This window comes from Notamacropus eugenii, chromosome 5 (genome assembly GCF_028372415.1).
Source record: "Notamacropus eugenii isolate mMacEug1 chromosome 5, mMacEug1.pri_v2, whole genome shotgun sequence".
In the NCBI taxonomy this organism is placed as follows: Eukaryota; Metazoa; Chordata; class Mammalia; order Diprotodontia; family Macropodidae; genus Notamacropus; species Notamacropus eugenii.
The window spans coordinates 345,722,701-345,749,483 of NC_092876.1; the positions used below are offsets into that span (position 1 = coordinate 345,722,701).

The following is a 26,783-nucleotide window of genomic DNA, read 5'->3' on the forward strand; positions in this document are numbered from 1 at the left end:
TTGGACCTTTGCTATACAAGTGGACCCACTCCAATGAATGCCCTGGGTTGCACAGCAACAGAATATAACAGTTTAGAGAAGCCCAGTGCCCAACTAAAACAGGAATATAGAGACACAGCATGAGACCCTCTCATAAAGAATCTGGCCAGGATACTTTAAAGAAGGAATCTTTTACTTTGGGGAAGAGGTGGGGGAAATACCAGGACTTTTTGTTGCGGGTGAGTAATTCTAAGGGTCTCCACTCCTTGCCTCATTGGATGGTTAGAATCTCCAGCAGCAACACATACAGCTGCTGGAGTAACTTGAACTTGAGAAACTCAAGTAGCCTACTGACCCTACTTACTTCCTGCCTCTCTCCACATTTCCTTTAGAGATCTCTTCTCAAAAGTATGCCCAGGCTCTCCACTGCTTTGCTGGAAGTATGATCCCTTGGGTTCATTCATTTAGCCCATTCTGTTTGCCTTGAGTGCTAGTCACAGACATAGGGCTGCATTCCCAAGCCTACCCTTCAAGATCAGTTGTTCAGAATCAGCTTCTCAGGCTCCAGTGACTACTCTCTTTTCTTAGCTTTGTTATTGCCTGAAGCTGGATTAATGATGGTGTATTATTTATTTCCCCGATGCAAAGAAAGTAGAGCATAGCCTGTACAAATTTTAATTAAAGGAGGGCATCCAAGTGGAATTCATTCTTGGCTTTTGGTAGTTTTCAAATGAGAATTTTATTGCATATTAATGAGTACTAATTGCCATTTGTGACTGGCATTTATGGAAATTACACATGTGTGATTTGCATAATAGAATATAAGTCCAACTCTGAGATGTTTGCAAAGGAGTGTGTGTGTGTGTGTGTGTGTGTGTGTGTGTGTGTTGGTAGAGGTGGTGATGTGTTTGTGTTTATTCCTAAGTCTTATCCCAACAGTTCTCAAGGTTTTTGGTCTCAGGACACTGTTATGCTTTTCAAAATGATTGAGGACTCCCCCCAACCCCAACGGCTTTTGTTTTGTTATGTGGGTTATTTGCTGTATTAGAAGCTACAATCTCTTAGGGTGATCATGAAAAATAGTTTTGATCTGCAGACTCCCAAGATTCCCCGGGCTCTGAGAACCATTGCCCTAGTGAATGAAGGTAATAGCAAAGATGAACAGATCTCTGAGATTCTTCCACCAGACAGCTGTGTGCTGAGCAGTGATTCATGGTATGGCTCAAGTGATCTTGCTTATACACACCTGAACCCTGTGAAGGAGGGAGTCAACAGAACATGTTACTGCAGGTCTGTGAAAGCAAGAGATGTCCCTGTAGTCATTGTCAGCCCTCTCAGGACAGAATGGGCTCCAGGCCTGGCCCCCTTGATTCTCCTGTGTTGAAGGTGTGTTCTAAGGTTCCTGAAAACTGGACTGCAGTAGAATCTGAGACAGAAAGGCATCACTCTTCACAGCTGTGCTGACTATATTTGGATTTGACAAAAGTTACAATGAGAGGGAAGAACCTAAATTTTTACTTTAAAAGTCTTGATTTTTCAAGATGTGTTATGAAATAGGAAAAGGACAGGGGTGGAGAACAAACATTTATTAAGCACCTATTTTGTGCCAGGGACATTTTAAGCCCTTCACAAATATTATCTTATTTGATCCTTACAAAAACCCTGGAATATATTATGCCCATTTTAGAGTTGAAGAAACTGAGGCAAGCAGATTAAGTGACTTGCCCAAGGATGCACAGCTAAAAAGTGCCTGAGGTTAGAATTTAACTCAGGCCCTCCTGACTTCTTGTCTAGTACTCTATCCGTAGGACCTCCTAGAATTGTGGTTAAGGTTTGCTGTTCTCAAAGAGGACCAATGACGTCAGGCAGGTGATGTCTCAACTTGCAAGTGAACTGGATTTGAGTGAGGTAGAGCTGTGCAAAGTCCTCAGCCTCAGTCTCTCCTTCAGGGTCATCTAAGTCCAGTGGCAGGACATAGGTCAGCTTGACCAACAATGACCCAGCTGCAGTGGGAGACCTTGGCCCTTTAAGCTAAGGTCCTTCCCAGTTCTTAGTTTGTCTGCAGCAACACCCATTCAATGATTAAAGGCTAGGTAAGACAGGAGGCAAAAGATAGTCTGGTTTGACTTCACAAAACCATCAGTCTGAGACTGGAAGATCCTCAGAGTTTCTGGCCAGTACAGAAACAATTGCTATTTGCACCACACTGAGCAATCGAAACTCAAATAACCACCTAGCATTACATTTAGATTCAAATAACCCTGGTTCAAATCCCCAGTTCTGCCCTGCATTCCTTCTGTGACTTTGAACTTTCATCTATAAAAAGAGGAAGATAGGGCAGACGACCTTTGAGGTTACTTCTAATTTTAAATTTATGATCCTATGATCTTCAAAAAGATAGAAAAATCAGTAAAGTTGTATGCCTTAGCATCATATCAGAGATTCCTAGATAAACGGGGAGTTTGCTCCCTGCCTTATTGTTAAAATTCCTGAGTATTTGGGTCACTAACTGGTCCTAACCCAATTGGGCCCCCTGTTAGTTTGATATCCTGTCTCTGGTCTCCTGTCTAGAGGAGGCAGGTAGCACAATAGATAGAGCACTTGGCCTAGAGTTAGGAAGACCTGATTTCAAACCCAACCTCACACACTATCTGCCTTAGTTTCCTCAACTGTAAATTGGGGATAATAATAGCTTCTACTTCCCAGGCTTGTTGTGAGGATCAAATGAGATATTTGTAAAGTACCTGGAATGAAGTAGTTGCTGTATAAATGCATTTTCCCCTTTCCTACCCCACCCTTTTCTCTCTTTACACCAGTTCCTTGGAAATGGATTCCTGCCTCTTTGCCCCAGTTTCACTCTGAGTCCCTAGTACTGGCTGATGGACCTCCCTGCCTGCTTGGATCTCTGATCAATCACTTGATCAACTCCTACTTGAATCAATGCCCTGGATCTTGGACTCTGTTTGGACTTTGGTTAATGTCTCACCATTTCCACTAATGCCCTGATCTCCTGGTTTTATAGACTTTCATTTCCATGTTATTATGCTAAGAGAGAACAGATCTCTGACTCTGTTTAAATTTTTGTCTTATCTTACCCAGTCCTGCTTGGATTTCTGATCCTAGCTATTCTCAGTTCACTCCTTCCTGCTCCTACTAAGTCCTCAATTATGATAATAAAGATGGCTAAGCAATATAGACTAGTGAAAAGAATTCTGGACTTGGCATCAGGAGAACTGGCCTTGAATCCTGTCCTCAATATTCACTAGTGGTCAGATCATGGACAAATCACTTAACCTGAGTCTCAGTTTGAAATTCTTAAATTTCCTCCCTCTGAAAGGTAGGAAAGCTGAAAATCAATCCACTGCAACATACCCTACAAGAGGTCATCTAGGCTGTCATAAAGACCTTAGATAAGGTGCAATCCACCACCTCACAAGGCAAACCCTTCTACTTTTAACTAACTATAATTCAATCAACAAGATAGTTATAAAGTTTCATATAAAGCTGGAAGGGAGAGAAAGTGGACCTGTGATTTCGTCTCTATATGAGCTCCTAAGTGAGGAAACACTTTCCACAAATGAAACTGGCATCTTCTCTGTCCCTTGTAGTTGTCACACAACTAGTATGTGTCGGAGGCCAAACTTGAACCCAACCCATCTTGGATTTGAGGCCAGCTCTCTATCTATAACCCCAGGATGCCTCTTAAAGCACAATATAAATGGGAGTCTTTACTATGTATGTGCTAACCCTGCCCTAAAGGACCTCTTAGAGGTATAAACAATTAAAAAGTTAAATGACAACATAAGAGAGAAGTAAGAGATAAATTTCACACTTTAAGAAAGGTGAAAGTCTGTATGTGACCGAAATGCAAAAAGAAAAGTAAAAGGAAGGAAGGAAGGAAGACCAAAAGAAAGAGAGAGAGAAAAAAGGAGGGAGGGAGGAAGAGAAGGAGGGAAGAAAGAAGGAAGGATGGAAGACCAAAAGAGAGAAGGAGGGAGGGAGGAAGAGAAAGAGGAAGGAAAGAAATGGTACAGAGTGGGAAGAGGATTGAATTAGGAGTCAGAAGACCTTGGTTTGAATCTCAGCACTGCCACTTACTATGTAATGATGGACAAGTCACTTAATTGTCTTGGGCCTCAGTTTCCTTGTTTGTAAAATGAAAGAGGTGGGTTATGTGACCTTTAAAGCCCTTCTAGTTCTAAAACTAATTTTAGATTTTAAGTGTTCTAGATGAATATTAGAACAAGAGATGATTTCGCATTGATCAAGAGATGATTACTGGTTAGAAAGGTTTCATGAGGAGGAAGAATTGGGAGAGACTGGTAGGATTTGGATAATCGGAGATGGTGAGGGAGGACAGGTGTGTGGCCAGGTTTTAGAATTTAAAGGGCCCTCATCTCGAGATCTACTGTGAGACTAGCCAGCCTTGGTATTCAGATATTCTCTAAGGGGACTGTGTCTCAAGGGATCCCCTCACTAGTTCCATTTTGCTTGGAGGAAAAAAATCCATCCTGAGAGGGATCCTTCCACAGGGAGTGCTGCATAGTCCAACTTCTTCCCTGGCCTCTTTCTTGCTCATGAATAAGAAAGAATTCCTTGGAGGAGCCTCCCCTGGAGTCCTGGGATGCTCTTTAATGAACACTTAGAAAGTATATAAGGACTTTATTTGGAAACACTGCCAAAGTTTTACGAGTGCACTTTGAGGTTTTATTGCTAAATGTCTCCCTAGGACAAATGGGAATTTCTGAGAAAGGGATTGACTCAGTCTCATTTCCAGAGTTAGGAAAGAAGTTTACAAGTCCCAGGGCTCAGGCTCTTCAGAATGATGTCCTTTCTCTGTCTACCTGAGCACAGTTTCTTCCACAAATTTCTGTTCATAACCTCATAATTATCCCCTCATTAATATAATTTGCCCTACCTATGTCATCCTCAAAACACGATAAGTGAAATAATATTTGAAAAGTATTTAGCACAGTGCTGGACACATAAAAGACATTTAATCAATACTGATTCCTGTCCATTCCATTCATTTTTCAGTTCTTCTCTTGTTTTTGCCCCATGACCTCACCCCTACCACATATATACCTTTTTTTCTGCTTTGAAACAACAATCTGAGCTGCCAGCCCAGGTTCCTGAAGTGACTTTACAACTTCAAAGCTGGAGGCAGAAAGAGTTCATAGCAATAAAACCAAAAGTCTTTTCTTTTGCTATAACTAGAATCCTCCATTAGAGAAACCTTCTTTCATCAAGTGTGAGACTATGATCTGGGGCTTCAGCAGTTGCCTGATCTTTCCTCTTGTCCATCAAATCTAATTGAACCCCACAACTGACACATGAAAGGAAGAGAAATCCTAAATGTAAACCTCACCTCTTATTTGCTTGGGAAGAGGTGGGGATTAGCAGATAGTTTAAGCAGGTTGGTGAAGTGAGTGATGGCCCACCGCTACATGACCTCAGAACAGTTACAACTGCCAAATAAAATGAAGGAATAGTCACCAGAACAAGAGAAGGGGAGGAAAGAAAATCTCACAGGAAAAACTTCATAGAAATACTAAAAGGAAAACTAAAGAAATGAATAAGCAAAAAGCTTTAGTGAAATAAATGCCATGGAATAAGAAAGCTGGGAGAAGGAGAAGTGATCAAGTCTACAGAAGGAAAGTGATCAAGTCTCAACAATGAGCCCCCACATACAGAGTGGACCAAACGCTAAGAACCATCAAAGTTGTTAAAAATGCTAAACGATCTGAAAGCTATAAAAATAGACAAGAGAGTCATGAAAGAATAACCGCCAAAAAAAGGAGACTTGATGGTATGAAATAGCTGCTTTGTAAATCACTTTCCAGTCTTTTCCTAATCCTTGTGACCCTACCATATTCTGTCTCCTTTGTAAACATTCTTCTCTGTCCAGTCATCTCCTCATTTTTAAATAAAAACAGGCAGAATAATAGAATTTTGGAGGTGGAAGGAACCTCAGCAACCATCTTTTCCAACCCATAGCCTAAAAGAAATCCTCTATAGTGTATCCTATGGTATGTATACAGTATATTCAGGCTTTGTTTGAAGACCTTAGATGACATGGAGCCCACTACCTCAAAAGGTAGACCCTTCTATTTTGGGGCAACCATAATTGAATCAACAGGTATTTATTAGATGCCTACTATGTGCCAGGCAAACACTGGGGTCACAAAGAAAGGCAAAACCATGATCTTTGGCTTCAAGGAGCATATAATCTACAGGAAGGGGACAACGTGCAAATAATTGTATACAGTGTAAATGGGAGGTCACCACAGAGGAGAAAGCACTAGTTGAGGAATGAGGAGGGACCACAAAGGCCTCCTGAAGAAGATAGGATTTTAGTTGAGGCCCAAAGAGAGTCAAAGGTGGGAGGCAGAGGAGAGTATTCCGAAACAGTGAAAAGACAGAGACTCAGGAAATGGAATGTCTTTATTTTAGGAACTGCAAGGATACTCCATTGGATCTTAGAGCATGCAGAAGGGAGCAAGGTAAAAGAAGACTGGAAAGGTAGAAAGAGACTAGGTCGTGAAAGACTTTATAAGCCAGAGAATTTTATATTTGATCCTAAAGGTAATGGCAAGCTCCTGGACTTTATTAAAGAGGGGGTGGAGGGTAACATGGTCAGACCTGGACTTTGGGAAGATCACTTTGGCAGTTGGGGAAAGACTGGAGGCCAGGAGACATTAAGAAGTATTTCCTGACATCAAAGCCTTGATTTACCTCTTTGTAACTTCTACCTATTGACTGTGGGTCTATGATCTAGGAATAAAGAGAACAAATGAAATCCCTCTTGCCCATGGCAACCATTTGAACATAGTTATCACAGTCCTCTGCATCATCTCCAAACTAAACATACCCAGTGTGTTCAACTAATCCTTACATAACATGAACTTGAGACCTTTAGCCATTCTGAGGCCTTCTATGGAATGTGCTCAAGCATTCCAATTCCTTCTTAAACTGTTACACAGAACTGAACACACTACTCCAAATATGACCCGATCAAGACAGAATACAAAGAAATGATCACATCCTTATTTCTGGAATTTCTGATTTTCTTAATTCATCCTGAGATTCCATTGGTTTTTTGGTTTTGTTTGGTTTTTCGTTGCCATACCACTCTGCTGATTTATAATAAACTTGTAGCCCACTAAAACCCTCAGATCTTTTTTTCTGTCTAACCATGCCTCCCCCTTCCTGCACTTGTGAAGTTGATTTTCTTGAACTTGTGTGGTGGTAGAGTGGATAGAGCTCCAGAGCTGGAGTCAAAAAGACTCATTTTCTGAGTTCAAATCCAGCCTCAGATACTTGCTAGCTATGTAACCCTGCGTAAGTCACTTAACCCTGTTTGCTTCATTTTTCCTCATCTGTAAAATGAGCTAGAGAAGGAAATGCCATCTTTTCCAAGAAAACCCCAGATGGAGTCATGATGAGTTGGACGTTACTGGACAACAACAAGTAAAACTTTATATTTATCCCAATTAAAGTTCTTGATACTAGATTCAGCCCCATGCTCTAAACTCTCAAGTTTTTTTTGGTTTGTTTTTTTTTTTTTTTGGATCCTGACTCTCATTAAATACATTAGCTCTCCATCCCAGCTTTGTGTCAGGCCCTGGTAAGTCCAGTCTTACCTGGGCAACTCTACTAGTCCTCCCTGCCTCAGACATCTTTCCTCTTCCATCCATCCTCCACACAGCTGCCAAAACAATCTTCCAGTAGCACAAGTCCAACCATTTTATTTCCCAACTCAGATTTCTTGAAAGAAAATGGGATTCTAAGTTTGGTTTTTAAGAATCTTCTGTGTCATCTGCAAATATGGTTGCCTTTTATCCAGATCATTGATAAAACTTTTGAACTGCCCGGAGCCAAGCACAGAAACCTGGAGGCCTCTCTATGAGCTGACATTGAGTTGCTCATCCCATGGCCATTGAGTCTGGCCATTCAAGCAACAACCAGTCTATCTAATTGAATTTATCCTCCAGTCTAGGGGTGTGGAACCTGCAACCTTAAGGCCACATGTGGCCTTCTAGGTCCTTAGGTGCAGCCTTTTGACTGAATCCAAGCTTTATAGAACAAATTCTTTTATTAAGATAATTTGTTCTGTAAAGCTTGGATTCAGTCAAAGGGCCACTCTTGAGGACCTAGATTCTAGTCCATATCTTTTCTACCAAAATTGTATGAGCTACTTTAACAGATACTTTTCTAAAAACTAGATAAATACAATCTATACCTAGGTAAATGAGCAATAAAAAAAATTAGGTAAGTAATAGCCATTAGCTTAGTAATCCTATCAAAAAAGAAAGTAAGGTTAGTGTGACATGACATATTCTTCATAAAAACATCTTGGTTTTTTGTAATCACCATGGGTTTTTCCAGATTTTTATAGATTTTGGGGGGGGTTTTGTTTAGTCTTCATTTTTCTTGGCAAAGAATTCCTTCTCTACCTCATTTTACAGACGAGTAAGCTACGCAAACAGGATTAAGTGCCTTGCCCAGAGTCATACAGCTAGCAAGTGTCTGAGGTCAGATTTGAACTTAGGCCTTCCTGACTCCAGGGTCAGCACTCTATGCACTGTGCCCCTTTCTAGATATTTACTCTTTAATAATTCATTTTAGAGTTTCCCCAGACATTGAAGTTAAGTGTACTATCATATAATTGGCAAACTATGTTCTCTTTAATTCTTTGAAAATCTCATCAGCACTTGCTTTTCTCCAGTCCTATGATAACTTTCCCATTTTCCTTGATCTTCCAAATATTCCTGACAATGGCTTTGTTATTCAGTTGTGTTCAACTTTCTATGACTCTGTTTGAGTTTTTCTTGGCAAAGTTACTAGAGTGGTTCACCATTTTCTTCTTTAGCACATTTTGCAGATGAAAACATGGAGGCAAAAAGGATGAAGTCATTTGCCCAGGGTCACACAGCTACTAAGTATCTGAGGCTAGATTTGCAGTTAGGTTTTCCTGACTCCAAACTCTATCCCACTGCACCACCCAGCTGCCCTGACAATAGCTTAGCGTCGCAGTTCTCCATTCTTTTAGTGTCTGAACATGTGGTTCATCTGGACCAGGAGAGGATGACCTTCTGAATAGAAAAGGGAATGATTTGAGAGATGTGGGAATAGAGCTGACAAGATTTCACAAATGATGTGATATGACTGATGAAGGAGAATGAAAGGTCAAGAATGTGACTCTGAGGTTTCTGGAAGAATGCCATATCTCTGACAGATATAGGGTTGAGTAGAGGAAGAAAAAGTTTAGTGGAAAGAATGAGTTCCATTTTTGACATACTGAGTTTGAGATGCCTATAAAACACCCAAGAGGAGATGTCCAGCAGACAGCGTATGAAAGCCTGAAGTTCTGGAGGAAGATTAGGGTCAGATATATAGATATGGAAGTCATCTGCACAGGGATGATGCTTGAATCCATGGGAGCAGGGGAGATCATCAAGAGAGTGTTTGTGTAGAGAGAAGATAGGAAGGCCTAGAAAAAAAGCCCTGGAGAATGTCCATGCCCTGAGTGGGGAGTCATGCATGAAGATCAGTCAAGGAAAGCTATATAGAAAGAGAACCAAGAGAGAACAGAATCATGGGAGCTAAAAAGGAAGAAGAGATTGAGTGAAAGGGGATAATCAGAAAAATCAAAAGCTGAAGAAAGAGCAAGGCTGAATAAAGACCTTAAAATCTAGAAGTTAAAAGATCATTGGTAATCTTGTAGAGAGCAGTTTCAGTAGAAGGGTGAGGCTGGAAGCCAGACTACAGGAGGCTGAGAAGAGTGAGTGGGTGACGAAGTAGAAGGAATGAGTGGAGATTATTCTTTCTAGAAGTTCAACTGTGGGAGGATGTTTGGTATCTGGGTGGAAATAAATGATAAAGTTGGAGGGGTCAAGTAATGGACTTTCTTTGAAAGTATATGTGCATCTGTAGGCAAGGAGGAAGAAGCCAGTAGATAGAGAGAGAGTGAAGATGAGAGCATGATTACTGGAGTAGGCTCTTAGAGAAAATGGAATCCAGGATGCAAGTAGGACATTGGCCTTATCACAAAGTAGGAGTGAAGAAGGAAGAAAGTGAAAATAATCTAGAGCTAAGAATTAGCAGAGTGCTAATAAAGGATGGAAAAAAGAAGTTAGTCAAGGATGGAGGGCAATGTATAGGTCAGTGGTTCTCAAATTTCTGATCTCATGAATAATTCTAGATAGTATACTTGGCAAAATGAACCCAGGAACCATATAAACAAAATTATAAAACCTTTTTATACAAATAAAATTAGATTTAAATAATTGGAGAAATAGTAGTTGTTCATGGGTAGGCAGAACCAATGTAATAAAAATGACTGACTCCTTTATACTCTTAAAAATTATTTAAGACCCTCCAGAGGGCTTTTGTTTATGTGGGTTATATGTATTGATATTTAATGTTTTAGAAATTAAAATGTCAATATTACTGTATTATTGCTTTGACTTGTAGACCCCCCTGAAAGGTCTTAGGGACCATGAGGGGTCCCCAGACCATGCCCTAAGAGCTGCTTGGTGTTGATGAATTGGTTAACTAGAGGGTCCAGATCAAAAGGAGAAAAGGGAGGACAGAGAACAGGAGTGATGGACTGGGAAAACAAAGAGGAATGGCAAGACTGGACGTTATAATGAAACTTAGGTTGAAGAGGAAAACAAAGGGGGTAAATGGAAGGACAGGAGGTTTTGATGGAAGATGTGAATTTCACAGTGAACCATGGGGAGGTGGCCACCAGAGGCGCCATTCCAATGGGTGGAGCCTGATGGAAAGGCACCCTTGGCATGTATTCAGAAGTCTAGTCCAGACAAGAAATGGCTTCTTTTGTAGGTTTAGTGGGGCATGGAACCTTGCAGAACTATTTTACCTTCTATAACTCAAGACGGGGTCCTTTGCCGTGAAGATGTCCAGTAGTCCACCATTGTAACTCTGGGTCATAGGACCTGGGTAATTTACCTCAACTCTCAGAGCCCCAACATCTTCTAATGTAAAACCATGTGATGATATTTTAAGGCATCTAGGTAGCAGAGTAGATAGTGTGCTGGGGGTAGGAGTCAGGAAGATGAGTTCAGAGTTTTGTGACCTTGGGCATGCCATTTAACCTTTATTTGCTTCAGTTTCTACAACTGTAAAATAGAGATAATAGTAGCACCTACTTCGCAGGGTTGTTGTGGGAGTAAGATAAAACAGGATAATATTTGTAATGCTCTTTAGCCCAGTTCCTGGCACGTCGTTGGTGCTGTGTAAATGCTTTTCCCTTCCCATCCAGGTAGTCACATCAGGTCATTAAGTGTCCTTGGGGTGATGCCAACAGTCCAACTCTACTGCCTTTCCCCTAGAGGTATAATAATAATAATGACAGTAGCCAACATTTATTAAGTGAATCCTATATGCCAGACATTGTGCTAACCACTTCACAAATATAATCTCATTTGCTCATTACAACAACCCTGAGAAGTAGATGTCATTATTTTTGTTCTCTTTTTACAACTGAGAAAACTGAGGCAAACAAAGGTAATGTGACTTGCCCAGGGTCATACAGCTTAGCAAGTGTCTGAGACTGGTATGCTTGTAGATGATCTGTATGTTTCTGCAAATGCAAATGCAGGAACAAATGTGATGCTCTATGTACTTTAATTATGGTTCTGTTTGAATGGAGCCATTTACCAAGTATGATTAGGGTAGCAGCATAGGAAAAAGAGGGCTGCTTTTCCAGCCTGTCAGGTGGCACACCCAGATGTTTGTGAACCTTTTCTTCTCTATTCCACAAGGCAAAAACAAGGAGCTGTCTGGCTGGAAGTTCTAGTTGCCATGGGAACTGGGTTGCAGAATTTGTGACGGGTGTGCAATTAAAATTTCAACCTGAATATGATGCTAGCAAATGGTATGGGTTTCTATGTTGATTTCATTTCAGTCAGCCCTTCTCCACATCACAGAATGATTTAGCTGACCTTGATAGGGGATAGGGGACGCATTTCCCTTGGGATACCATTGTGGTGGGTTGCTAAATAATTCATCAGCCCAGGAGAGGCCAGTGACCGCTCAGCATCTGGTGCTACATTGTTCTTGCCCATGCACAAGGGATGCAGGGATGGCATTGTATGCCCTTCCCAAACATCCTGACTTTCAGTAGGTCTTGTACCCCGCTGCTGATAAATCAATAGAAGTTGATATCTTTGCCCTCACCCAATTTACCTTCATGGTTAGAGAGAATCTGCTAAGTCATTTGAAGACCACATGAAAGAAATGGCACTTGGCTTTCATTCTGACAGTAAAATTTGTGAGCTATTTTCCATATCTATAAATTATTTCTATAAAGGATTAGGAGTGCATCTCCCTTCAGTCTACTGGGGCTGTTGCTTTGTTATTTTCAGCCTTCCTGCTTTCCTTTTGTCAATGAAAGAGAAAGATGAGAGACTGTCACTGAGTTCTTTTCAGTCTTTTTACAGCCAGCCTCCTCTGACTGTTCATTCAGCTGGAATTCTTAGGATGCCTTAATTCATTTTTTTTCACCTGACCAGCCTTTCTCTCTTCCATTATTCAAAGAGCCAGAAAGTCAGTCCAAACACTCTGCCCAAGTATAGCCACTTTGAGGACAAAGTCACCCCAGGTTGGACGGGAAACTCACCAGCCAGCATTGACTGGATAGTAAATTCTTTGGCAGTGCAAAGATTTCACTTTATTCTTAAGAACAGCCAAAGATGGAAGTGGATCTTGTTTTCTAATCTATTCTCTTGGAGCAAATGCCCTGCTTCTGTTTTGTTTTTTAACCATAACAGAAGCCATAAAAATATGGAACTAAATAGAAACTGTAGAAATGTCTTACGTTCAATTGTAATTTAATATTCTATTTTTTTACCAATCACATGTAAAAAATTTAACATTCATTTTTCAAATTTTGAGTTCCAAATTCTTTCCCTTTCTTCCTTGTACCCTCTCCCTATTGAGAAAGAAAATGATTTGACATGCAGGTTATACATGTGTAGTCATGCAAAATACATTTTCACTTGCATTCAATTGTAAACATCAACTTTTTTTTTAAAGAATCATTCTTTCTTTGTTTCTTTGCAGGTTTAATGACAGACGTCCCTTTGCCACTGGGGCAGTGCTGGGGTACTTGTGGCAGTGCCTGCCACCTAGTGGCCAAAGAGAATCGCCATCATGTTGGCCAATCTACACAGTCCTAATGGTTAAACAGATGCGTCACTGTTTAGACATCTAGGAACAGCAAATTGGGGAAGACACCAGAGTTATGATGAAGAAAAGTGGTGAAACGGTGCCACCATACCAAGGAGTGAGATCCCTGGGTTCCAACTCTAATACAGTGCTTCTGATGAAGAGACCTGAGTTGCAGTTGCATTTTGGTCAGGATCGGCCTCCCCACCAAAGATGTGACTGACTCCAGACTCAGGAAGGGATCTGATGATATGGAGCCTGCGTTAAACTGCTCTGATCTGTGTCACCGTATCCCCAGTCAGGAACTGAATGACAGGTCCCTTCAGGATTTCTGTGGAACAGCTATAGTAAGTTCACAATGCCAAGGGAGCAGGGTGTTTCTAATATGAATGGAGACCCTTACTCACAGACCAAAGAAAATGCTGAAAAGGAATGACTCAACCCCACCATCAAAGGGGATGCTGAGTCTGTCATGTACAGGCACAACCATCAGAAACCGCACTCACCAAACGGTGACTCAAAGGCTACATTCATTTAATTAGGGATCCCTTAGTGAAGAGATGGGCTCAGGCATCTTATGCTTAAAACCCAATTCAGGGAAGAAACATTTGAGTAGATAATGTAAAACAGAAATACACACATACACACAAATATGTGTGCACATCTATACACACCCCAAATATATTTCCATAGGAATACTGATACAAATGTACGTGGAGGTACATATGGACACATATCCAGTATACTTTAGCTCCCACACATGTTTATACATATACATGGTACCCACACAGGCACATACTATAGATACAGATCCATGCTCTGGATGGGTCAGAAGAAATCCTGTAGCCCTCCTTTTTTTTTGCTCCGTGAGACCCAAGGAAGATTCATGGATTTTCCATGCAGCATGGAAAAATCATCAATGGTCCTGTTATATTGTATTGTTCATGGGCCAGCAGCTTCCAACTCTTTGATGACAGTGGAACAACCATGGACTTGCAGGTCTGATGAAAGGATCTTAGAAAACTATCACCACAGGAGGTATGTAAGGACCAGGGTCAAGATTGCCAAGTGGTGTCCTATCAATAGAAGCACTTTGGCAGCAGAGTACTCCTTTGTTGTTCCTAGGTGGTTCCTAGGGGCCACCCCGTTCTGTAGCACCCACCAAGCTCTATACACAGAACCAGAAGAGAAGGAAAAGACGCAGGTGAGGAGGTAGTAGGTTAATGTAGGGGAGACAATGATCCAATGGATGGGTGGTTGGGAACATTTGGGAGTTGGGTAGGAGAAAGTGGTTTGGGGCTGTGTGTGTGTGTGTGTGTGTGTGTGTGTGTGTGTGTGTGTGCGTGTGTAAGGTATGGCATCAGTAGAGAAATCACAGGATGCCATTAGGTACTAAAGCCATTCACCTTCACTCTTCTCTTTGTTATTGAAATGAGTAAAGATTAGAGTTCTCTACTCATCTTAATAACAGTCATGGCAATTACTACCACCTAGTGTAAATTCAAGGGTAAGATCATCTCTTCTTCTTAGGTTCTCTTTACTGAAGCTTTCACATCGGGATAGGGAACCTTTTTTTTCCTATTCAGGGCCACCGATCCCTACAAAAAAAGTCAATCAAGGATTACAAAAGTAAAAAGCTACTTATAGCTAATCCATTGTGGGGTTTGGTTTTTTTTTTTTTTTTTTTGGAGGGGAGCTGAACTCACACACCAATTAAAAATAAAGGACATAAAATTTTATTTTAAAAATGTCGTAAAAAGTAAAAATTATACAATACCTATGGGTTCACTTCAGTGCTGTGGACAGAGGAGAAAAGAAAGGGCTAAGAGAAAGATTTTGAGAGAAAGAGTAAGAGAAGCTAGAAAGCAAGAGGGAGAAAACCCAATGTTTCTTACTTATTATTCCCTATTCCTCACATTCACCTCCCTCAGGCCTTTTCTGTGTCGTAGTCCTGAAAGCCCTGTCACCCAACAATTTGTATTTATATCTCAAATTATCAAATGGCAAGGTGTACTGAGTACTGAGTCAAGAGTTTGGAATACGGAAAGGAAACAAAAGCAAAACTGACCTTGTCCTCAAGGAGCCTATATTCAAATGGAAAGAATACTCAGGCACGCACACACACACACACACACACACACATGCACACATGCACACATACATGCACACACATACACGCACACGCACACAGATATTTGTGTCTGTGTGTATCTGTATTATATATAGAAAACATCATATATGTTATACATATATGTACACACACATACATATATACTATTTGAGCATAGAGTATGATAGTATATATACTATTTGAGCCCCCCACAAACATACTTCTTTTCCATGAGAGAGCAGATGTGTTTTGTCATCTCTTCCCCCAGACCTTCATTAGTTCAACGAAGGATGGGTTGGAATTGGAGAGGCAGGTGGGAGGGGAGAGAACATTCCAGACAAGGGACACATGTCAGTCATTGGAGGCAGACTGTCCTAACACGCTTTGAGAGGCATAGGAAAAAAAGTGAAGACAAAATCTGGGTTCAGGTCTTTAAATATAGGACCTTGGGTAAGTCACTTAATTCTCAGTCTCATTTTCTTTATCTTTAAAATGGTGATAATTAACAGTACCTACCTCTCCCCCCCCCAACCCCAAGTTATTTTGAGGATAAAATGGGATAATATTTGTAAAATACTTTGCAAACCTTAAAGTACTGTGGAAATGCTAGCTGTTATCATCATCATCATCATTACTGTTATTTACTACTACTACTACTACTACTACTACTATACTATCTCACCATCAGAGTTGTTTCAAAGAAAGTACTTTGCTAGTTTTAGAGGGGATAGGAACCAAACCTCTGATTTCATTTGTATAGAGAACTCCCAGATGAGGAAAGTTCCTCTATTTATGTAGGTCGATGTCTTTTCCACAACCTATAGTCTTAGAGCCTAAGTTAAGTGACTTGCCCAGAGTCACATAGCCAGTATAGGTCAGAGGTCTGCTTTAATCCAAGATTCACTGCCCCACATAGCCTCTCTAAATAGTACATTGAAATGCTCCATCAATGGGAGCTATTATTATGTGTCCTAATCCCTGACACTACCTCAGTGGCATGCATTTCCCAAATCTGGATGAGTTTCCTTGTCACCTGTGTGGAAGAGCCTTCATTCCTAACTACTCTTCTTTGTTTCCTTCCTCAGACCTCTGCCGACCTCGGCACTGAGCCCACCTCCTCATTGTCTTCTGCCCTCTTGGGCATCGTGTGGACTTCCCTCAGTGGTGGACTTCTTCTGGCACTTTTCCTTCTCATCTTCACAATCCGATGTAGAAACAACAGGTATGCCACTCAACCCATTGAGTTTCTCATCTCCTCTGGTCTTGCTGGTCTATCTACATTTGTAAAATTACAAAGGTGATCAACAGTTCTCAGAATGACAGGGAGCTAGTTAGTATGGATTAACAGAAATTTACTGCAGTGTTTATATACTATGTCTAGTCATATAATTTCTTTTCTATCCCTCCCTCCCTCTTAATATTTTCACCCTTCAGTAGGACATAGAAGAGAGATGTATTTATGTGAGCATTTGATTCTTGGTCTACAGGCACCATTTACTCAGAGTGAAGGAAAAAAAATTCATTAAGCATTTAGATCTCTGTGTGCATGCCAATGTATTCACAGGAGAAATGGGAGCAAGTGGGGAAGAGACAGATGATTTGCCAATTGGAAGGTGTTATTACATTTAGGATTTTCTTTCAAGCTTCCGATTGGGACTTTAAATTCTTGTTCTTTGGAGGAAGAATGACCATGTTGCTGTTGCATAGTCATTTGTGCTGCTGCCCTCTCAGGGTAGAAGCGTATTGTTCAGGCATGTGATAGAGAGCCACAATTCAGTGCCAATGCAATCACTTCGGAAGTAGGAATGAGAGAGAGACAGAAAAGAAGGAAGGAGGATGGAGGAGGGGAAGAAGTGGGTAGAAGATCTATGAATCAGCCCTTGCCAGGCAGCTTTTAAAATTTAACCCTTTGTCTGCCCTGACCAGGACAAAGCCCAGTTTATTTTATGTGAAAAGTGTTCCCAAAGGAAAGCATTCTGCTTCCAACTGTGAAACTAATTTATGTTCTTCAAGTCCCCAAGGAACCTCTGCTGGCAGTCCTGGCTGCCATTTCAAAGCACAGAAAAAAAAGGCAAAAGAAAATGATGAAGGGGAAACACAGGCAGAGTACTACAGAACAAGATGAACCTTGAAGATGCTTTGTACCTTGCCTGATTTTTGTCAGTATCATAACCAGGCAAGGATCTATAATTGACCAATCTCCTAGCAGTGCTCTAAAAATGAGTCGTAAAATACGACAGTACATTGGAGAGTGCTTAAAGTCATTAATTGTAAAAGTTCACCTTGTTCCCTTAAAATCAAAACTGTGGTTAGAATAATGAAGTCAGCTGTGTCCATTGTTAAATAGAAAATCAAACTCATGGTTATTCTAAAGCTAAAACTCAAGAGACTGTAGAGGTCATCTGGTCTCCATTTTATAAATAAGGAAACAGAGACCCAGAGAGGTAAATTCATATATTTGCCCAATGCCACATTGATAGTAAGAGGAAGAACAAAGATGATTCCAAACCCAGCAGCCTTTCCAGTGTACCACACTTCCTTCTTGCAAACAGCTAATATTGACTTTTTTTTTAACTAATAAAAATCCTCTAATGCACCCTTCCCAACCCAAGGGAACAAGAACATCCATACCTTCTCTGGGATCTCTGTGTTAAGCCCCACCTTACCAACTGTGGGGTTTAATTCATGTTGACATAATCCCTAGATTACTAGATTATAAACAGTTCCGGTTTCTCCCCACCACACCCAGCTTCCAAAACTTAATCATCAACCATCGTTTCATTTGACTCATTTAGGAAGGATTTCACACCTTCCACTCCCAGATCATCTCTTTGGGGGAAAGAGGCAGAATCAGTGTTTCCAAGTCAATTTCTTATGCTTGATTGTTCTGCTTTTAAAAGACATGCAAAGAGATCATGTTATATTAGAGTTTTATTTTTAAAATATAATTTTCTAAATTTTGCTTATAAAAAGTACCAGATCTGATAAAAAAAGCTGATATCCAGAGGTTTTTTTTTATTTTTATGTCCATTTTTGTTATATAAAAGACATACTAGAATGTGATCAGCATGATTGAGAATTTAAAACATAAGGTATAAATTAGCAGACTGTAAAAGTTGATTGTACTTTTAAAGCTTCATCTGTCCATTTCTGTTGAAACTCTGTAATTTAATAGTTTTAAAATGTCCATCCCTAGTCCTTCAAACATCTACATTGTTTTTAGAAGAAACTTACCAGTCAATTTTTCAAAATTTGAGTTGCCCAGAATACTCTATTATTAGCATTCAGGAAATTATTTGTCCCTTCAACTAATAATAATAGTAATATTCCAGGTTTATATAGATAGCATTTTAAGGTTTACAAAGCACTTTACAAACATTATCTCATTTGATCCTTACAATAACTCTGAGAGGTAGATATTGTTATATATTATATTATTATTATATTATTTTACAGAGGGAGAAACCAAGGTACAGAGAGGGTAAATGACTTGCCCAGCATCAAATAGCCTCAGGCAGTATTTGAACTTAGGTCTTCCCTAACTCCAACTCTCTAATCACTGTGCTAACCTAGCTGCCCCAGAACTACATTCTGAAGATCCGTTCAGTTCATGTTCAAGGCATTAGGGACCTCCTATTTCTTTCTTGTGTGTGTGTGTGTGTGTGTGTGTGTGTGTGTGTGTGTGTGTGTCTGTGTGTCTGTGTGTATGTGTGTGTGTGTCTGTGTGTACGTAATATATACATACATACATAATGTGCTTTTTTAAACATTTTGATTTCCAAATTCTCTCCCTCCATCCAGCCCCTCCCTCACCACCCACTGAGAAATTAAAGAACATGGTATCAATTATACATATGAATTTATGCAAAACATATTTCCACATTAGCCAAATTTCAAAAAAGGGCAAAAAATATAAGGAAAGTGAAAAAATTATACTTCAGTTTGCACTCAGAGTTTATCAGTTCTCTCTGTGGAGTTGAATAGCCCTTTTCATCATCAGTTGATTATCATTACAATTGCTATTACTATGTACAGTGTTCTCCTTGCTCTGCTCTCTTCACTTTGTGTCAGTTCACAAATGTCTTCCCAGGTTTTTCTAAAACCATCTCCCATGTAACTTTTTATGACACAATAGCATTCCATCACAATTATATACCACAACTTGTTCAGCCATTCTCCAATTGATGGGAATGACCTCTAATTCCAGTTCTTTGTCACCACAAAAAAGAGCAGCTATAAATATTTGTGTACCAAAAGGTCCTTTTCCTTTTTCCTTGATCTCTTTGGGATATAGACCTAGTAGTGGTGTTGCTGAATCAAAGAGTATGCAGAGTTTTATAGCCTTTGGGCATAGTTTCAAATTGTTCTTCAGAATGATTGGACCAGTTCACAACTCCACCAACAGTGCATTAGTGAGGGACCTACCATTGCCATTTACAGAACTCTTACTCACATTTTGTGCTCCATGTCTTCTTATTATCTCTCTTAGATTTGCTCTTTAACCGTTCTGAGACTACAGGGAGCTCAGAAATGTGCCCTTCCTATATACTCTTAAAAAATATTTTACTTTCTTCCAATTACATGTAAAGATAAATTTTAACATTCATTTTTTAAAAATTTTGAGTTCCAAATTTTTCCTCTCCCTCTCTCACCTCCCCCTTCCCTGAGACAGTAAGCACTTTGATAGAGGTCATACATGTTCAATCATGCAGAACACCTCTACACTCTTTAATGCAGTACCTAGATAGTAACATAGATTAGATGGTGATATAGAGCCATGGATCCTTAGTACTAGTGTCATTTCATGGGAGTTTGGAGTAGGACACAGAATATAGCTCAATTTCTTGCTGCATCTGCTGGGTCTTCACACAGCTGCAAAGGCTAGTGATCCTAGCCTTAATACATACCTATTTCTGAAGATCCCAACACTTCCTATCTCTATCTCACTCATTGACTCACCTCCTACACACTGTCTGTTTTCCGTGCCCAGATGCTCCCTCCACCCAGTGCTAATTTCTCTCACCATGCCTTAATACTAATGTTAAGGGTGTGTTCTAAAACTTCTGAAAGAGACTCAGAGAATATCTGAGTCCTCTTCCCAATTTCAGGTACACAGCTGTACCTCCTTTTGCTAACATTTTCATCAGTGTTTGATATCAATCCCTGCCCTCTCCCCCTATCCTACCCCCATCTCTTTCTTAGTCCCATTTTCTCCTTGGAGAAGAGCAGGGGCCAAACCTGCCTCATTGGCCCAGAAGAGGAAATTCATCTCATTCGTTTATCTTCATTTTCTACATGCTGTGATGTTCCATAAATGTTGCCTAAAAGATAACAAATATTCTGTATACTCATTGGGCTTCTATACATGATTTTAAAAAAACCTTAAGTTTATAAAATCTCACCTTCTGTAGGAAGTTTTTTCTGATGTTCCTTAGTACTAGTACCTTCTCTCTGCAAATATTTACAACTTATCCTATATATCCTATATATCTCCTATATGAACATAGTTATTTTCCTTTAGTCTCCTCTAGACTGAGCACTTTGAGAGCAGGAATGGTGTTTTTGTCTTCCTTTGTATTCACTGTGCTTAGCACAATACCTAGCACAATAAATTCTTATTGATTTGGCTAGAGTTTGGGCCACATACATCATCCTGATGGGGCCTCTGTCCCATAGGAACTCTCAGATGGAATACCAGGTCTGAGCCTAGACTTGTAGCTTCTCCCAGTTTCTCTATATTCTAACCTTTTTTTCCCAAAGGAGGTCTTTTTTTGTCAAGCTGTTGTGTTACCTAGGGAAAGTGGTTCTAGATCCCTCTCACTCTCTCTATCTCCTTCCTTCCCCTGGAACAGCCCAAGCTTTGCTATATCCTACTTCATATGATCCATTCCTTTATAAGTGGAGGTTGGAATGCAAAAGTCTTTTCCAGTGGGATCTCTTCTCAAGTTTGTATCTAAGGATATAACAGTATCTCATTTTAAAAAAAATATTTCTTAACTGAAGAACTTAAAAATGATCAACAAACACAGATATTTCAATATACAGACAATAATTAAAAAGTGATATGTGCCCACAGTCTTCTATCATATACAAAATTGCTCTCCTTGGGTGATTGTTCTTTCCTCTCCTACATCAAATTCTCATTCTGAGCACTAATAACCTCTTCCTTCTGGGGACCTTGGACGCAGACTTCCATTGTTACAAAGGGATGTTTGGGGATCACAATTCTATCTCGCTAGTCCTGTTGTGGTGGAAGAAAATTGCCCAGATCTAAAAGTGAGGCAGGAGTATGACAATCTGCGTTAAGTATCCATGGGCCTGATTTAAAATGTAAGCTGATGGCTACTCCCTGGAGATTAAAGGCCTTTATGTGATCTGTATCTATTTCCCCTGCTCTCTCTCCTTGGGCTTCCCTTTTCCCAGCCAGAGCTCAGCACCAGGAGTGCTGATGACCTAGATGTCCTAGGGTTCTGCCAGAAATTTAGGCAGTGGCTTGCCCTGATCTTCCAGCATTGGGATGACCTACCCATGCAAAGTAGGCCTGTGATTTGGTTATCCGTATTGGATTTTATCTCTAGTCTTCCGTATGACCATATTCATCCTTTGTCTGACATTACAGTCTATCATCTCTCTGGATAAACAAGCCAAACAACAACCCAGCTGTTGCTAATGAGCTGCCTTGCAAGGTAGTCTTGAAGTTCATCATTTAGTGACTACTCGGTATCTTACGAACATTTCTTCCCAGTGCAAAGTGACTTTCAAGTGCCCGAGCTTATTCAAGCATTCCAGTAGCCTGGTACTCAGCAATTAAGTGGCAGCATTTCACTTGAATATCCGTCAACAAGTATATATTAGCCACCTACTATATTCCAGACCTGGTTTTGTGTACTTAGCATACAAATACATAGAATGAAACAATCCCTCCTCTCAATAAAACTTACATTCTACGTCTCCACGAACTTCATTTTTAGGCTATTGATAATTCCTAAGTAAAAGGTTACCCTTCTCCATGAGCACCACTGTCCAGGCCAGGGCCACACCCTTTAGTTTACATAGGATGTGGACTACCTCAATGTAATCGATGTGCTAAGCTGCATCTTAACACCAGATGGCACTGTCCCCAAGACACCGGACTTCATCCTGCTTCCCCCTAGGAAACAGATGGAAAAATAGTCCTTGGTACCTACAGAATATGGAAGATTCAGGATGTAGCCAATACAACCTACACTGAGCAATTTTGTGATTCAGAGAGAATTACTGGGATCAGCCTCTGGAGCCCCTTCTCATTTGGAGAATCTGGGATTCTTTGTTGTTGAGTTACGAGCGTAGCGGTATCTCATCTTGATAGGGCAAACTTTTTTTAACTCTTGCCAAATGGACAAACGTCAGTAGGAGAGCCATGCCTTCCTTGGCCCAGAGGGTTCTCTGCATAGGATCATAGTATTTAGAGCTAGAAGTTCATTTAGAGTTTATATAGTCTAGCTAAATGGGGAAAGTGAGGCCCAAAGAGATGAGTCATTGTAACTGAGGTTACACAGAAGGGAAGCAGCAGAGCTTGGAGCTGAACCCAGGTCCTCCAAATTCAGTACTCTTTCCTCCACACCACATCTGGTGCCACGCCCATGTTCCTTGCTGTTTCTCTGCTTCCTGGTCTTTGGGCATTTGTTCCCATTAGGAATCAGAATTCCATCCTCCCTTTGCCCCACCCCACCCAGAAGTGAGAGACATACTCTTATGATAGTTAATGTACCAAGAAGGGCATCGCCAGTTCTATGTGTTCTTCATGCCTCCAGAGACCCTAGCTGTGTGTACTATTTCACTCTTTCCCCATGCATAATGATGCCCAGACGGTTTTTATATCACACCCCTTTGCTGCCTCTCTGATGCTTCATAGCGACCCTTCCCCACCCCACCCCCAGCTGTGGCAAAGGGGTGGGGTCATCTTTGCTTTGTTTTGCCCATTTCTGAAATGATCAGGCTCTCACCACAGTCTAGGCCATCTATCATCATCAACAATGAATACTTGCTGAGCCAAACACCTACTGTGCTCAAGGAACTGTGGGAAATTTGATTAAAAAAACAGCCTCTCCTTCCACTTGTTAACCCCCAACCACCTTTCCACTTGCTTCAATCCCTGCCTCCCCACCCCACCCCAAAATTTGTGAATTAAGTTATGGAGAGCATAGCCTGAAGTCCAAAATAGGTCCAAAGATGAACCAACCTAGACACCACATTTTGAATTTTTTACTTTGAAAAGGTTAGTGTTTGATTGCAAAGAGAGGAGATGTTCTCCTTTCTTCATCATTATTCCAGGCCTGCTTTCTTCAAGATGAGAATCAAGTTGGGCCTAAAAAAAAAGAAAAGAAAAGGAAAGAATGGAAGATTGTTAGAAGGAAAGGAAAATAATAACCATGGGGCTGGCAGGAGGCAGAATTGCTAACCAGCTGCACCCAGCATGGATCTCTGGGAGCTTTTCAATAACTCTCTGGAAACCCCTGTTTGAAAAATATGGATCTCAAGGGAAGGAGGAATGGAATGACTGTTGTCATCATTATAATTATTGACCTGAAAAGGAACTGCAGCTGTCATTTGCCCATCCCCCTTCTAGGACCAGATGTGTAAAACAGTGATGTAAATAGAGTAGACTCTCAGGTTGTTTTGATGGTTACAATTAAGGGGTCTTGGAAATTCCTGGGAGATGGAACCCTCATCTTTTAAAATGGCCTTGTGTAGTCCCTAACAACAGGACAGTCCCTATGTAAAATAAGCCAGTCTTGTCTTCAGTGCCCCCTCCCTCCTCTTCAGTATCATCCTGTGTGCACCTGGTAATGCTATGCTGTTCCATGGCTTCCAAACTCACCTTTTGCTCCTGTGTTAGAGTACCAACCAGTCTACCCACCAGACTGTACTCAGACTCCAGAACTACACCTTCAGCCCTGTCTTCTCCCTCAGTTAAAGCTAGGTTTTCCCATCCCTCAGGTTCCTGTATTCATTTAGGTTGTCTTATCAGATTCCCCCCCCCCCTTATAAAGAAGGATCATAGATTTAGAGGAGGGAGTGACCCTAAAGGGTCTCCTATCCAACTCTCATTTTATCAGTGAAGAAACAGAGGCCCAGAGGGGGTTGAGAGACTTTCCCAAGGTCTCACAGGTATTAAGAACCAGTGGTGAAATTCGAACCTTGGTCCCTGGGCTCCAAATACAGTGCTCTTTACTCTCTATTTTGCTGCCTAACCGATTCACATTGATGTGTCAGTGGCTGATAAGGGTATAAATCCTTTGCTGACACAAAGATTTTTTTTCATCTTAAAAGGGTATGCTTCAAAAAAAAAAATCAAGTGCATGAATCACTAATGAACTGTGGATTTTCAGGTACCATAGCAAGATAAGAGAAAGATCTGGGGGCAGGGAAGCTTCTCTCCATCTCAAATCATGCTTAGTAGATTCCTGCCTATTTCACTGTTAAGACCAATCCTGACAGCCCAGGGAGAGTGAAAGGCATGGAGATTAGAAAGGACAAGACAGAAGCTGGGCAGGAGCCAAGGCGTGCTGGCTGCCTCCCTCTCTCATCCACCAGCCCTAGAAAGTGGAAAGGAGCCAATGCGCTTATTGTTGCCTGTTTGTCCCTGGTGAAAAATGGTAGAATATTAGATCCAAAGGGGGCTTTAGAGATCACAGAATATCCTTCATTTTACACATGATGAGACTAACGTACAGGGAAATAAAGGGGCTTTGGATCATAGGTTTAGAGATGAAACGTTATCTAATCCAATCCTCTCATTTTACAGCTGAAGAAATTGAGACCCAAAAAAGCAAAATGGCTTGTCTAAGGTCACGCAGCAATGGGAAATTCAGAACTAGCACCCAGATCTGTCATCTCCCGGGTCAGGACTCTTTCTGCTACCTCTGCAGGGTACTTGTGAACTCTTCACATTTAGAGATAAAATAAATAAAAGCTGACACTGTGATCTTCCTCAAATACAGACCATGTCACCACCTGCCTCCTCCTCCAACTCCCCATCAATGCCAGTGTCTCCCAGTCACCTCCAGCATTGGATGTAAAATCCTCTGGTGTTAAAAGGTCCTTCCTAACCTGCCCTCCTCATTCCCCCCTTTCCAGTCTTTTCCAGTCTTTCTACACCTCACACATGGAAATAATCTTCGACCTAGTAACACTGCCCTTGCTTTTTCTCCAACACAACACTCCTGACTAAGCATTTTCACTGGCTGTCCCCCAAGTCTGCAATGTTCTCCCTCCTCATCTCTGCCTGCTAGCTTCCCTGACTTCCTTCAAGTCCCAAATAAAATCCCACCTGCTACAAGGAAGTCTTTTCCGATCCCTCTTCATTCTAGCGCCTTTCCTCTCTAATTTATTTACAATTTATATTGATTGTTTACATGTAGTATTTGCATGTTGCCTTCCCCATTATGTTGTGAACTTCTCCAGAGTCGGAACTGTCTTTTATCTTTCTTTGTACCCTTAACACAGTGCCTGGCACATAGTAGGCAATTAACAAATCATTACTGACTATCAGACAAGAGCTATTAAGATTAAATAGTCAAAGTGCATGAACAAGTACTTTTCAAAAGAAGAAATTCAAGCTATCAACAACCATATGAAAAGATGTGCAAATGCACTAGTAAGAAAAATGTTAATTAAAATAATTCTTATTGACAGTCTCCCACTTCCTACTCCCACAAGCATAGTCTAGACCTTCATTACTTCTCACCTGGAATCTTATGGAATCTCAGAATTGGAAGGGACATTAGAAGTCATTCAGTCTAACTTTCCCCTAAAGCATAAATGAATCCCTTCTACAAAATTTCTGCCAAGTGATGGGAAGACTCCAGTGACAGGAAACTCACTACTTGACAGTTTTGGAGAGCTTAACTTTTACATTTTTCATTCCATTTTGCACAAATTTGCATCTGTTTCTGAACTATTGTAATAATAACACCTCCTTTCTTCTAATCTTTTCCTGCTTTGGTCTATCACATTGCTGCCAGGATAATTTTCCTAGTACATAGGGGTCAACAAGTCATTATTTTGCTCAAAAATTATTAATGACTCCCCATTGCATAACGAAGTAACTCCTTGTCCTGGAATTCAAGATCCTCTAGAATCTTGATCCTGCCTGTTCTCCCAGTCTTATCTTACCTTATTCCCTTCATATACCTTACAACCCAACAACTTGACTGTTCGCCGTTCCCTCATCTTGTGCCCTCATTTATTTCCATGCCTTTGCTTGTGTCATCCCCAATATCCTGGCCTCTTCATGCATCTCCCACTTCTTGTTCCCCCAAATCCCTTTCACTTCAAGGTCAGGGCAACACCCTGAGGAAGAGAAGGATACTGGGAAATTTCTGCCTGAATTACCTGGCATCCATCTGTAGCATCTGTTTGTAGAAGGCATGGCCAAGATGGTGTCCATATCTATAAATGCCTCTCTTTTCTACTATCTTTCCTCATTGAAATCTTTCCATTTTAACTTGTTTTCAAG

General features: G+C 40.7%; 1 protein-coding gene across 1 annotated transcript in view; it reads left to right on the top strand.

Moving 5' to 3' along the window:
- Positions 1 to 13,322: 13,322 nt before the first annotated feature.
- The window catches only part of GPR156 (G protein-coupled receptor 156), an 82,218-nt gene continuing 68,757 nt past the window's right edge, over positions 13,323 to 26,783 (top strand). Inside the window, exons 1-2 of the mRNA XM_072613902.1 lie at positions 13,323 to 13,520; positions 16,369 to 16,505. Of these exons, the coding sequence (XP_072470003.1) occupies positions 13,425 to 13,520; positions 16,369 to 16,505 (233 nt within the window). The 5' untranslated portion in view covers positions 13,323 to 13,424. The remainder of the gene's footprint in view (positions 13,521 to 16,368; positions 16,506 to 26,783) is intronic.